This window comes from Saccostrea cucullata, unplaced genomic scaffold (assembly GCF_032062105.1).
Source record: "Saccostrea cucullata isolate Sc308-1 unplaced genomic scaffold, CSIRO_AGI_Scuc_v1 ctg1160, whole genome shotgun sequence".
Taxonomy (NCBI): domain Eukaryota; kingdom Metazoa; phylum Mollusca; class Bivalvia; order Ostreida; family Ostreidae; genus Saccostrea; species Saccostrea cuccullata.
In genome coordinates this window covers 127439-142630 of record NW_026918238.1, presented here as the reverse complement: position 1 = coordinate 142630, position 15192 = coordinate 127439, and the positions used below count along the sequence as shown (strand labels likewise).

The 15192-nt window shown below is 31.8% G+C and overlaps 2 protein-coding genes across 2 annotated transcripts; both read left to right on the top strand.

Moving 5' to 3' along the window:
* Positions 1–125: 125 nt before the first annotated feature.
* LOC134259979 (uncharacterized) lies at positions 126–1275 on the top strand (the record flags this gene model as incomplete). The annotated part of the gene is made up of 2 exons (XM_062742573.1): positions 126–216; positions 651–1275. Coding segments are annotated over 2 exons (473 nt in total), but the record flags the coding sequence as incomplete, so codon positions are not given.
* Positions 1276–4290: 3015 nt separating this feature from the next.
* Positions 4291–13793, top strand: LOC134259968 (chloride channel CLIC-like protein 1). Its single transcript, XM_062742562.1, has 4 exons — positions 4291–4375; positions 8395–8888; positions 12825–12977; positions 13287–13793. Exons 1-4 carry the CDS (start codon positions 4297–4299, stop codon positions 13626–13628), a joined length of 1068 nt encoding a protein of 355 aa, XP_062598546.1. The 5' UTR covers positions 4291–4296; the 3' UTR covers positions 13629–13793.
* The last annotated feature ends 1399 nt before the right edge of the window (positions 13794–15192 follow it).

Below are 15192 nucleotides of genomic sequence, written 5' to 3'. Positions count from 1 at the left end.
TACCTAAGCAAAGACAACCTGCATCGAAGTCAAGTGGGCCTTCAAAAATCCGTACACAAAAACCATACAGATACATGTTTTTCTTAGGAATTTTAATTGACTACTTTTATCTAATTCTGTTTCAGCAGGTACAGTTAGGATTATTGTTGGCTCCACCCTTGCTGTCTTTCTATGTGCCTCTGCATGTTTGATTTTGTTGTATCTGAAAAGAAAACGGTGAGTATAAATTTAGATAACGAATCTCCTATTTTTACGCTGTTCAAGTCTCTTGAACTTGAATTAACTTAAAGTTGTTTTCCTTATTGTCACCTTGCTACATGTCGAAAGGTGTATTCATATAGAATAATTTATAAATAACTTAATAAGGTAAGAAGGCTTTGTTTAGATGTTATTTTTTATCAAAGATTACAAAATTAATCACGAAAGAGTACTTTCGCGTTGTAGGTAAGAAAATAAATATTGCGATACTTGACTTACACTACATGTATTTACACATGTATTCTGATGATTACTTGACAATCTTATAGATGTTAAAATCCGTTTTGTTTGTTTGTTTTTTTAAAGAAACACAAGGCTTGTTTTATGTTGATACTAGAGTATATTATATATTTGAATGATTGTACATTATGTTTTAATTTTTTTTTCTTCAGCAAATTGCGGACACCAACTGTAAAGTTTACAAATAAAGCATGCGAAGAAAAAAGCAATATTGGTGATACAAACGATCTGAAGAAAAACGCTAATTACATCAACAACACTTCGGAAATTTGTTCTCGGACAATAGCCAAGTCCGACCATGACGATATTTATGTTGAAAATGCTGAAGGCGAGTACGACATCTTACACAGTTCTCGTCAGAAAAAGTCCTCTGATGACAATCCTCAGTATGACAGCACGATAGGATGGGAGAATGTCTATTCTTCTACAACACAGAATAATGCAAACCATGGAAATTGGGATGAAAGTGATTACAACACTATGAATGGCACACAGGAAAGGAATTTGTCTGCATGCCCAAACAAAATTTACTAGATTTAACTATAGTGAAAATTGTGATATTTTGAATTACTATTAACCTTACTCTGGAACTTTTTTTCAGATTTCAAGCATTTAAACTCCTACATGTAAATTTAATGTACATGAAACAGTGGTGTAAAATTTAGATATAAAACATATGTAATACTTCTAATTAATACAAAAAAAATGTGCATGCAGGAATTTTAGAAAATAAAATAAAACAATTTGAAACCTATAGTAAAAATACTTTGATCAATGATAGTAAAAAATATAAGATATATTAGAGTAAAAATAATGATACCATAGTTAGCATCCGCAAGTCTTGTCACGTCAAATCTGTTTAAATTATATAAGCATGAAAATCAAATTACTACATTTTTTCCATACATTTATGATATGTATTTTTAAACACTATAATCAAGTAAGCAAAAAACCTGCGTTTTTCGTGTAAAATATCAAAGAAAAAAGCCAGGAAAACTTGGGCAAGAAAAATTTAAGATTATGTTTTGAACTTCAATTGCACACACAAAAAAAGAGTTGGCGCAATAATATGCCTTTTTACTTGTGATGCATTGTGGTAGTGGAAGTTAAATTATCTATAAAAACAATTAAATGTGCCATATCGAAGTATTTGTTACAAACAAACTTGATTTATTAAGATATAATCATTCGAAGTATTTGCTATTCATTCGAAACCAACTACTTAGAAAGACAAAAAACAAAAAAGCAAAAGTACTACTTTTTAACAGTCTATTATTAGAAACAACGTATGACTAGACAACCAAAATGTTATATTTTCTTTTTCTATTCGGTGTATGCTTTAAGACAGTATATATAAATACATGTGGTAAATATCAAATATAAAAATTGACTTGTGGATGCTTCTATATTTGACTATTGCAAACTAAAGTTGACTATTATATAGCATTTTTTCGTTAGAATGCATGTGGATAGCTCTGTTAATGACACCTGTAATCGCTTTGTGGCTGAGGATGAGAACTCAAAATCCTAAATGCTTAAGAAGGGATTGTAAACACATGTCCTTTGTGAAGCAAGAAAAAATCACTCTGTCAATAATTCACAATGATTTATTTCGAAAAGGGTTTAATCCCCATCACCCACAAAACACTTAGATTTTGAAAATAATTCCTAATATATTTGTAGCCCCATCACCAAAATTCTTCTATTTCTACTCTCCGTACTAGACAATGGTAAATATCAGATATAAAAATTGACTTGTAGATGATACTATATTTGACTAAAGTTAATTAATTATAATGTTTTTTCTTTAGAATGCATGTGGATAGCTCTGATAATGACACCTGTAATAACTTTGTGGCTGAGGATGGGAACTCAAAATCCTAAATGCATTGTAAACACATGTGAAATAAAGAATCACTGTCTTTCGAAAAGGGTTTAATCCCCATCACCCACATCCCCCACCACCAAAATTACTAGCAACAAAATTGTAGTAAAGAAATTGCGTACAAATCTGGAAATAGAATTTGGTAATGAGTGTAATATAAACTGTGAGAGTGTATACATGATTGTATATAAACTCTACGTACATATCATGTAGTGTATATGCAATTTTAGGCAGTATAGTACATGTAACTGAGTGCACGGTGGTTATTTTTGCCGATATATACATACATATAGTAGTATGAATATATTGATACATTTGTACGTGTATTCTATTGTGCAACCTTAATAATTTTATCTGACGCACCTTTCTGAAAACTTTGTTTATAGATTTATTTTCTTCAAAATTTAATAAGTAACAACTTTTACAGTTTTAAAATATGTATACTTGTACTTCTTAATTATAAAAAAAATGTGAAAATAAAATGTGAGTACTCCAGACTGTATCAGTGATTTAAGTAGTAGTTAAAAGTATTTTTTCTGGTTTTAGGAATATACAATCTAATGTATGAGAGGGCAGTTTGTTTTTAAAATAAAATAGGTAGGATATCATCAAACTGATATAATATCAATATGTACATAGAATGATTGGTTTATTTACAATCATAAACAATGTCTCATCTTGTCAAATTGAATGCTACATTTAAATATTTTCTTGATGATTCACTGATTACAGTGTATAATTAACCAACTGCATGAGTGCAAAAATTTTTTTTATATTTTGATTATCAGTTGAATTATTTGCTTTCTTTGTTTAATTTACCCGGTCAATAAATACGAGTGGTCATTGGCCTATATTGGCGGTGAAAGATAATACATGAGAAGTACTAGTTACAAGATACATATAAAATTTTATTTGTTACCTTATGTATTTTGGTGGTTTTATTGAAACATAATCACAATAAGAAGTTTTCCCTACAGATATTACATATAGAAAATTTTTGAAAGAAAAATTACTCGTAACGTTTTCAGTGATTATGTTTCTAAAATATCCCCGTCTGAGATCATTATGCATAATTTTAAAAAAAAGTCTACAATTTGATTTTATTTTGGTTTGAAAAACAGCTTGATTGAAGTCGGTATACATATATATCATTTCACAAACTAAACAATGAGATGAAATTTAACAATTAATTTTAATACATGTATTCTTTTATCAATATCATAAAAACGGCGCAGAAACATATATTAATTATCTTGGTATTTGGGCGTGAATCTAAATTTCAATTAAGTTTGCCTCAACTTATAATAAAAAAAAACCTAAACAAGGACAAAAACACGATCAGATTAGGTTGAAAGCTTTATTTACCAACAGTTTTCCATAGTCAGATGATTAGAAAATTGATTATTTTCAGTTACCCAAGCTAATACTGCTTTAATATAACTTTAGTAATACTAAAGTGATAAATGTATGCATTTTCATTCATGTTCAATGCATTCTCTATGATTAATGAAACATATTGAGATAACGAACAGTATTCAAGATTTAAAAAAATCCATAAAACAATACAATACAGGAGCAGAGCAGACAAAAATCTCTTAAAGAACCTGACTTTAAAATTTGTTTGATGTTATGGATTAACTGTAGAATTAGAATGTTTTTTTTTTTCTTAAAAAAATTATTATTTTTGTATTTAACCCCGTCCGCTTTTTGATTTTCACATTTATAATAGCCTTTTTGAGAAGTTTGGCAAATTTGTTAAAAGTTTTCACGTACGTTCCCTACAAAATGTGCCTGATAAAAAAGAAATCGTCAACAACAACCAAATCCGGGACCCTCGGGAGTCGGAAAGACTAGATTTACCGCTTGCCCAGAAAACGTCGTACAACTTACTTATTGCAACATACCCAAACAAGATGGCGCCAAAAACAAAAACACAAGTCGCAGGGGTGTGTTTATTCATATCCTTAGTTTTGTACCTTCTTTGGAAATTTTGTAAGTATTTTTTATTGTTTATATTCCTAGAGAGAGTGAGAGTGAACCATTCCGACATAGCTGAAGTTTCTTCAACTTATCCAATTGATCGTAATTGGTCATTGTGTACAATTTTAAAATCGCGTGCTTGACTTTTATTATAACAAATGCTCTGTAACACATGTAATTGTTTCTGAAATAAATATTTAACTCATAATATGATAATAACAAGGTATCAAACTCCGAATTACACGGACTACCACCCTCCCCAGAATAGAGGAATTTGACCATTCTCTCTCCAGAGTTGTCGTTCCCGATTCTCTCCCACATACACCTCTGTCAACGCTTGTTATACAAGATTCTTGGGAAAATAATTGAAAGTTGTGTTAATAATCGTTATTTAGATATACAGTGAAGTCACCAATTCCGGGTCACTTAAAGGTGTTTCATTGATATTTTTCAAAGTCAACATATTTATACTTTATGCAATATAGGCCTACATGTATGTATTGAAAGTACAGATAGTGAGTCATCCAAATGTCTTATTTGAGCTGTAATCATTCTGATTGATTTCTGAATTAAAACTAAATGGATGTGATATACTTTTGAGCTATTATTGTTTATTTATCTAGAGCTTTTATATCAGCCTTGCTGTGGCGAACAAAAACAAAAGTGGCCCTTTAACAAAACAGATTCATCTGTGTCTTTAATGCACACGTTTCATAATTTTGTTCGTGGGATGATTTTTCCAGTTGATTTTCAAAATGTTGTAATTAATTTCAGACAGAAAGACCAGTTCTTCATGACCAGTGTATTTATTAAGTTTTTTACGCTTTAATTTTAACAATATGGCATAAAATGCACAGGAGTGACCTGGAATTGGAGATGACCCAGAATTGGCAACTTCACTGTATTTCTTATTGGAAAACATTATTTATTTTAATTTCTTCCACCTCAAAGGGATTTTTTAATAAAGATTTTAAATTTTACTCCACAAAATAGTTCCTAAAAAACTTTGAAAATAAGTCGTTCTCAGGGATTATAGATTTAAAATAAATGATGAATTATCATCTTTATCGATAATTAAAATAATTTTAAAATTATCATTTCAATTTCAAATTTTTGCAGAATAAATTTTGTACAAGATCTTGTACAACAAGCATTGACAGAGATGTTGTGAGTGTAGCGGAAGACAACTTTGGATAGAGGAATTTCAAATTCCTAAGAGTTGTGTCGTCATAACGCTCATTTTTCCCAATTTGTCCTTTGCAAGTTACATGTACCTGTAAATATTTTTAATCTTCAAAAGTTATTGGACAATTTTGATCTGTACCTGTATTGCCAAAGTATGAGGCAAAATGAAAAACCAGGGACCTATTATTATATACCAGTATATATGTCCCTGGAAAAATATAATGAACATATTCATACAGATTTTATTTTTAAGATACTGACCCATAAAGTTGGGAAGGTTAATGAGGGAAAACAGTGCCTTTCGCCGGTTGATCCGGGATTGATCCCCCAAAGGGGAATAAATTTCGTAAATGTGAAAGTAATCTTTTGCACTCATTTGTAAACACTTTCAGCAGGTCCAGTCCAATTATAGACTATTTCAACTTGCGTAGCTATTACATGTAATAGCTACCTAGGTGTTTAAACTTTCTTGAAGAATATGTAGCTACTTTTATATACTTTAACCTGTCTTCCAATATATGATTAAATAATAATTACAGTGCATCTTAGAAACAGGTCAAACTTGGTATTTGTCATGATCTTGGGGTGCGCCGATTAAGCCAAAAAGAACCCAAATGGACTCAAATGGAAATCAAATGGACCCAAATAGAATATTAAATTTAATCATATTCTCAAGTTGTAACTTATTTAGAATATTGAAAAAAATGAACTTCAAAAAAGAGAATATTGTAATATTTCTAATTTATTAAATTGTATTTTAAAATATGATTTTTTTTTTCTATTTGTAATAACTTTTGCACATCATTTAATACAAAATTGAAGTACATTGTACATGTATATACATTGTAGTTTTCATGGATGGTGGTCATAGGAACCAAGAGGGGGGGGGGGGGGGCACAGGAGGCCGTGCCCCCCTCCCATCCCAATAATTTTGCCGATATATATATAATACTACAAAAAACATTTCATCTTGAAATGCTTGAGCATATGTTGAAAAAAGTTTTTTAATGATTTGTGAGACATGTTGGACTTTGTTTTGATCTTAGATTTCAGAACATGAAGTTGAATGTAGTTTTGATGCAAAATGGTAAGTTAGAAAGCGATCATTTTTTGTCAAAATTTTTGTCAGTATGACTGCATTATGAAATTTTGTGCTCACTATATTGCACTGTTCCTGTGTTTCGTAACAAAGTGCAAGTAAAACAAAAAGTAGGTAAAAATAGAGACCAGGTGTAGGTTTAAATACCTAGGTAGCTATAAGTAGCTACATGTACGTAGGTAGAAATAGTCTTTGGCCTGGACCTGTTCAGAGGAAATGCTCAGGCAAACTATTACCATTGTCTTCTACGATAATTTGTTTGCAAAACCAAATATGGCATACTTGTGTTCATTTATTTTTTCATCTCCACAAACAGCCTCAAAACTCTTCTCTCCAAGGTGCTCTGTAAACCATAAACTATGTCAAAGAACTACGAACGATAGTATTGTTCTCCCGCCTACCTGTAAGTCAATTCTCAAAAGTTAACATATTCGAATGATTTTCAAAATTGTTATAGATATTTATATATATTTTCATAAAACGTTACTTATTTGGGATACCAAAGAGAGATAACTCTATAATTTTGGTAAAACTTGTGTTTTTTACTATAGAAATCAACGGAAAACGGAAAATATTTTTAAAACTTTCCCCCCGCGTGAAACAAAAATTCCTTTTTACAGGTAATATGGACTGTCATTTTACAAATTTATGCCAAAGCTTTTTGTGTTTGACAGGGGGTGGAGCATAAATTATGTTTATAGACAAAAAACGGGGGAAAAAATGCTGATTTTTCACCAATTTTAAAGCTATTTACAACTAAATAATTGTATTTTATTAACTTACATATGTTTTATTTAATTGCGTAAAACATAACAAAAGATATGAGATACATTTTATCATATTTCAAAATATAGTGATTCTTGAAAGTTCGATTTCACTAGAAAATATTGTCTACCCCCCTTTTTTCAAGAGCTGGAATTAATGTTAATCTACTATCTAGCGCTGGAATTAAAATGATTAATCAATTACCATAGAACTGTTCTTTGTATTAAACAAAGATTTAATGGCCAAATTGCCATTAATATTGAATTTAATGGGTGCAAAATGTAGGCGGGAATCGAGTTAGAGTTTGTAGTTCTTCTATACCAGTGTTTATGGAAAATGCAGCTAAAACATTGTAAAAGGAGGTACAAGGGAAAAGCAATGAAAATACTGTTTTGTTGTTGGATACAGAATTAAGTTTTTTCAAATTCTTTTTTTTTTCTCTCAAAATATTAGGTCAGGTCAAAGAAATAAAAAGAAAACAAAAGATTTTTATCAATTGAATATGATACAGAAATGCAAGTATATGCACATGATGTACACGAAAGACTAAGGAGATATATATTGTTACATCATCCCATACATAAGAACCACAATGATATCTTTCCAATGTCAATGTATGATAAGTATATTATAAGTGCTCAAATTATGATTTCATGAGTACCCGAAAATTTACATCAAAAACATTCAAATTAGCAACTAAAATACCCTAAATAATTATTTTATACTTGTAACATTTAAATTTATCCTACACTTGCCTTTTGTTTAGTTGTATATACATGTAACTGTACAAAATTTTTTTACTAAATATTGATCACAAAATGTTTGACTTCCTTCTTCAAAGAAGATCGTTTCAGATATATAAAACTTAACAGGATACCCCAAACTAAGCTGTTATAACTATTCTTACTCACATTATTGTGAATAAAAATTGTCGACATTGTATTTAAACAATATACTGTACCAATATTCTTTCTGTTTTAAGATCATGTTCAACAAAAACTAAGGAAAAATCAACTAGAAGAGGACTCCTATCTGTCAAGCCTGATAAATAAATTTTGGAAGTCCGAAGAAATGAAATCTACAGAGTTTTCATCAGTTACTTCAGAATTTTGGAATTCCATTTTAACTGACTATGAAATAGTGAAAGTATGGACCATTGATTTCATCTGCTTATTCATTCCAAGGGGAATAACTTCTATAATAGCTAGAACTATACAAGTTATATGTGCTGCATTGTTAATTTTCATCATTGTGACCAGATACTGTGGATATGTTTTCTGGAGAATGGGAAAACAAAAAGAAAGTAAACCCAGGAATAAAAGGAAGAAAAATTCCATTTCTTCCTTTTTTGATCACCTGACATTAAGGAGTGTTCTGGGATTCTTAACAATCTTGACTTTGTTGATTAGCATCCCATTTGAGTACATGAGACTGTATCAGGAACAAGTTGCCAAAAAAGTTGCTGTGATGAAAGTTGTAAGTAGCTATGGACTTTAAAGCATATGTTTAATATACAATTATAGCCTTTTGATGAGGTCAATCCCTTGATATATAGACCTTAGAGAAAGCATATATCAACCGAGCACGAAGTACGAGGTTGATATGCTTTCTCTAAGGTCTATATATCGAGGGATTGTACCGAATCAAAAGGCTACAATTGTTTTATTATTTTTTATCAGTTGTTAAGAAATATCTTAAAATCCTTCTTTCTAATACTCAGTACCTTCTCATACAAGACATTGTTATGTCATTGCATTATGACGTCACAATAATAACAAGAGGCCCAGGGGCCACAGCGCTCACCTGAGCACATCACCTAGGAAAAAACACATATCAGATCAGACCTGAAAGTTAACTTAAGCTGGGGGGGGCCTTGAATTTTAACCCCCAAGGGGATCATAATTTGAACGAACTAGAATCTACTTTACCTGAGGATGATTCCATACAAATATAACTAATCCTGGCTTTGAAGTACTTGAAAAGAAGATTTAAAAAGGTTTCCCTATATATTTCTATGTTAAACTTTGGTCGGCCATTTTGGCCACACCCTTACCCCGTGGTCATGACTTGAACAAACTTGAATCTACACTACCTGAGGATAATTTCACATGAGTTTCATCTTTCCTGTTTCAATGGTTCTTGAGAATTTTTAAAGATTTTTCCTATATATTCCTATGTAAAACCTTGATCGGCCATTTTGGCCCCGCCCTACCCCCGGGGGTCACTGACATTACCTGAGGATGAACATGAGCTTCATCTTTGCTGGCCCAGTGGTTCTTGAGAAGAAGATTTTTAAAGATTGTTCCTATATATTCTTATGTAAAACTTTGATCGGCCATTTTGGCCCCGCCCTACCCCCGGGGGTCATGACTTGAACAAACTTAAATCTACATTACCTGAGGATGATTCCACATGAGCTTCATCTTTGCTGGCCCAGTGGTTCTTGAGAAGAAGATTTTTAAAGATTGTTCCTATATATTCTTATGTAAAACTTTGATCGGCCATTTTGGCCCCGCCCTACCCCTGGGGGTCATGACTTGAACAAACTTGAATCTACACTACCTGAGGATTATTCCACATGCGTTTCATCTTTCCTGTCCCAGTGGTTCTTGAGAAGAAGATTTTTAAAGATTATATTTTCTTCATGTCCGTGACCGTCCGTCTGTTAGCTTTTCTCTTGTCCGGCTCATAACTTGAATACTATAAGGCCTAGAGTTATCAAACTTTGTCAGCTGATACATCTTGGGTAGAAGGTGTGTCGCGCACAAAAAGTAGGTCGCTCTGACCTATAATTAAAAAGTTATAGCCAAATATGGAAAAATCCTGTACGGTCCATAACTAGAAAACTATTAGACTTAGAATCATCAAACTTGGCCACTTCATGCATCTTAGGTAGAGGGTGTGTCGCGACCTATTTCAAGGTCACTGTGACCTTTAATTTAAGTGAGATTTTAAAAAGAAATGTCTTTTTTTTCTCTTCATTTACACACTCCAAAAAATGTAAAAGTATTGCACTATTCTTATTAGAAAAATGTTAAATCAAGAAAATACTTATTTTTTTTAGCATATACTTGACAGCAATCTATAACAAATGTAATGTATGTTAAAGAAATTCCACCACTCCCATGAGTTTAATTATCAAGCACTGGTCAAGAAGAATTTTGATAACAGAAAATTGCATGTCAAATTAGAGAGAGAAATTAATGAGTTTAGTGTGAGGAAGAGCATCGGTGCTATCTATATCCCTTGAGTATTGGGCCAAATGGGTAATCCTGTTGGATTAAAAATAGCTCTTGTTGGCTAGCATAAGTTTTAAAATGAATTTGATGAGAAGTAAATAAAACTAATTTGATTCTGCATAATAAACTATTTTGATATTATGTTCTATTTCACCAGTTCAACCGAACATAAATTATTTATAAATTCAAAACTCCAACACATGTTTAGGAACGGCATCGCCTGCGTCTGTGCAACAGACATTTATTATACATAAATGTTACAAATAATATTCTTCTTTGAAACAACATTCTACAAAATAAAAAACGAAAATATTAAATCATATCAGATATATACATTATAAAGTTGGGTGGGTGGGCCTTGTTGCACTAAGCGCAGCGAAACCTCGAATAACTTCTAATTCTTAATACCTGGACACAGGTAAACTACCTGTTCCGACGATTTCATTTGAACTCATATCAATCGTTAAAATCCAATCAAATCTTAGATACTATAAATACTTTCTAAACACGTAAACAAACAACACCACGTGTTTCCGATACCAATTATAAATATATTTACATAATATTGTGAACTTTAAAAAACTAATTTTATGGGGGTGGGGTGGAATCAGCATGTCCATATGAATTGCATATTAAAACCTGTCTGCCATTAAATCTAACAAAAAAATCATTCAGGTTTTATATGTTTTAAAAATGCTTTATGGTAGATAGTGCAGATTCAATAATCTCTTGGGAGTAATGAGTAGACAAGCATCCAGTTAAAGATTAATTAATGTGTTCAATGCAGCAAGGCTATAGCTGTCTCAATCATTTCTTCAGAGCATTATCTTAACTGACAGTGTATCCTTTGGGAATTAGACAGAAGAGCTGTTGGTCATTTTATATTTGATGGCCAGCCTTTTATTTTCAAAATTAATTAGGTATAGATTAAGTTGTTAAGACTAATTTGATATTTTAATATGATAGGCATTTGGCAAGGTCTAACACAACCAGTATAGAAATCTATGAATGATGCAATAGTTATAATTAATGCTACACCACAGGATATGGATAAACAAATTTTTTAAGGAATTGAAAAATCATGGAAATCTAAAATCAAGGTTGACATGATTTTCTTGCACTTTTAATTGTTTAAGATAATTGTAATTTTTTGACGGGCGTATCATGCTGTGGCGTGGCACTTTATTCCTATATATTCCTATGTAAAACTTGATCGGCCATTTTGGCCCCGCCCTACCCCCGGGGGTCATGACTTGAACAAACTTGAATCTACACTACCTGAGGATGATTCCACATGAGTTTCATCTTTTCTGGCCCAGTGGTTCTTGAGAAGAAGATTTTTAAAGATTTTTCCTATATATTCCTATGTAAAACTTTGATATTTTGGCATGACTTGATTGTTACACTACCTGAGGATGATTCCACATGAGTTTCATCTTTCCTGGCCCAGTAGTTCTTGAGAAGAAGATTTTTTAAAAATGCCAATAATTTTTCTCTAATTCATGATTATCTCCCCTTGGAAAAGGGCGTGGCCCTTCTTTTGAACAAACTTGAATCCCCTTCACCCAAGGATACTTTGTGGCAACTATGGAAGAAAAAGGCCCAGTGGTTCTTGAGAAGAAGATGAAAATGTGAAAAGTTAACGACAACAACGACGACGACGACGACAACAACGACGACGACGACAGACAACGGACAAATTCTGATCAGAAAAGCTCACTTGAGCCTTCGGCTCAGGTGAGCTAAAAACAAGCTGCAGTATCTGTTTTTAGAAACATCCAGTCTATAAAGACTATTGTGATGTCAGTACTATTGTTGCTTCACAGAAGAACGTTTCCAATTTTAGAAACAGCAGGTTTATAAATTTTTAAAATAGAAACATCCAGTCTGTAACACTTTTTATACTTGATCATGTGATCCAGTTTGAGCCAATCAGATAGTTGGAACAATAAAGAAAAATAATAATTAACTTTAATGACAATTAATTTAATACATTTTAATCTGCAACAGCTTTTATCAAACCTAATATTCTACATGTACTTCTGCACATGCAATTTATGTATATTAACTTTTTTAGTGTGATTAAATTACATTTTTGTGGTGACTCAGTTTTTCAAGACAGGTTTTAACAATGATTTTTTTTATATTAATGTATGTTCTTTTTATCCTTTAGGGTGCTCCCAGAGAGTGTGTTCCTCAGGAAATGAACTTCTTGGAGAGTCTGAAATACTGGATAAATTGGGAGCTGTCCTGGGTCCACGATCCATGTGAGAAGTACCATAAGGCCATGCTTGTGGACCCTTTGTGGGAAATCTCACCACTGCTCGTAAGCTACATATTATGTCAAAATGTCTTCATATTTTTCTTAACGAGCAATTACTAGGCAATTGAATTCAGCTTTGACCAAATGGGTTTATGTTTACTTTATACCATTTATAAATGAATAAACAGAGGATTACATAAATTTGAGCTGGAAATATTTACTTATTTAATTTTGGAAAGAGAAAATATTAATCTTAGGTTTTGTATTTCTAAATGTGAGAATGATGACATCAGAACAAATGTTTCATACATTAAAAATATAAAATATGAAATTAACAAAATTTAAAGAACTTTTTTAAAATTTATTTTATAGGTCCTATGGTCAGCTCTTGTCAGAGGCATTCTTCATCCTATTGAACTTTTCTTCTCCAGCATTGGGAAATCTTTCAAACTGTTCTTCAGTGAAATCCCAGCTCAGTGGCAGCCATTCATGTTTATTCTGATTGTTTTTGTTTTTGTTGTTGTCATGGTGATGAGTTGTAGCTACAGGATCTCCCTACCTTTTATCCTCAAGATAGAACCAAAGACCCCAGTCACACAAAAAACTACAAGCAGGGTGCAACTGTGTGCTAAAAAGCAGGAGAATGCTCTGTGTAGTGAAAAAGAGAAGACTTTAACTTGTAAACCTGTTAAGGATTGTAATTTGGATAATTAGAGAAGTTTAAAATCCAAGAATGTTAGTATTACATGTAATTTATCATATCATTGACAATGAAATTCAGGTCCATTTTATATACGTGACTAGATATGTTTTTAAGTACTACAATATTTGTTTTATGAATTCTTTGGGGATTATTTTTATAAATAAATGAATTTTTAGAACAGATATTTACAAAGAAGATTTGTTGTTTTTGAACATATGTCAAGAGAGAGATTGAGAGTATGTTGAGACAGAGTATTTTAGTTTCATAAAAAACTTAATAAAATGGATAGGAAGTTCTTGAGAGTTCTTTAAATCATTTCCCCTTGCATGCTTAGGGCTTTTAATCATAATATTAATAATATCATAAAAATTAATAATTTAATTAATAATATCATAATAAGGACCATGAGTTATGAAGAAAGCAAAACAATAAACATGCTCCAAATTCCATATTAACATCACAGATTAGGAGCATGCAGACAGAGACCTCTAAAAATTTCAGAGGTGGGATAGAATGCCATGGAGGAGTGAGCATCCCCTGTTAATCTGTCACACTTGTTGTGTGTTCTTTGTAATGACTGGACAATTGGAAAGCCAATTTGAAAGCAAATTCAGTAAAAATAATGTACTAACAAATTGTAAGAAAACATCAGTCAACATTTGATATTACAATGTAATAGATTGTATTTGCTGCATGACAAGATTATTATCTACAAGGTCACTATTAGTCATATTCATCACATTGATATGCAAACATTCTCATACAATGCAGTTTTATTTTTTAAATATAATTATTGAAAAGTATTTAGTAAATAGTATAAAACAGTTTATGTGACCCAGTATAGTTTTGAGGACTGGGTTTTAAGAAAACTTTTTAACAAAAATGGGCTCAGCATGTGGAATTTTAAGTTGGGACAGGAAAGTTGAAAAACAATTTGTCTTGTTTAAAAAATGAAAATGTTTTTTTTTTGCTTCATTATGGTTAACAGCTGTTTATACATGAAGAATACAAAGACAGCTCAGAATTCAATGCTTGTATTAGCTCACATGAGCCTAAAGCTCAAATGAGCTTTTCTGATCACCAGTTGTTTGTTTGTAAACTTTTCACATTTTTAACTTCTTTTCAAGAACCACTGTGTCAGTTTTAACAAAAGTGGGTACAAAGTATCCCTGGGTGAAGAGATCAAATTCTGAGTGTGAAAAAGAAAGTTCAAGCCTCCTACCAGAGGATATAATGAAGAAAAAGCAAAAATATACTAGTAGGGTGAGGTCACTAAAAGACCTTCTCAAGAATCACTTGACTAAAGGAAAGCTGAAAATATATTAATTAAAGTGGAAGCTTCTCTGAGGTAGTGCAGATTCAAAATTGTTCAAATCTGGGCACTTTTAGGCAGGGTGGGGTCCCAATAGGTAGTCATAGTTTTTCATTGAAAATTTGAAATACATGTGTATATAGGAAAAAAATTGAAAGAACCATTAAAGTTGATACAACATATGGTAGCTTTCTTTATAGGTAGTATTTTTTCTAAACTATTCAAATCAGGGCCCATGGGGTAGGGTGGGGCCACAATAGGGG

Coding starts and splice junctions, on each gene's coding strand:
- LOC134259968 (XM_062742562.1), top strand. CDS start 4,297: ATGGCGCCAAAAACAAAAACACAAGTCGCAGGGGTGTGTTTATTCATA. Junction 4,376..8,394: donor GTACCTTCTTTGGAAATTTT/GTAAGTATTTTT, acceptor TTCTGTTTTAAG/ATCATGTTCAACAAAAACTA. Junction 8,889..12,824: donor AAGTTGCTGTGATGAAAGTT/GTAAGTAGCTAT, acceptor TTTATCCTTTAG/GGTGCTCCCAGAGAGTGTGT.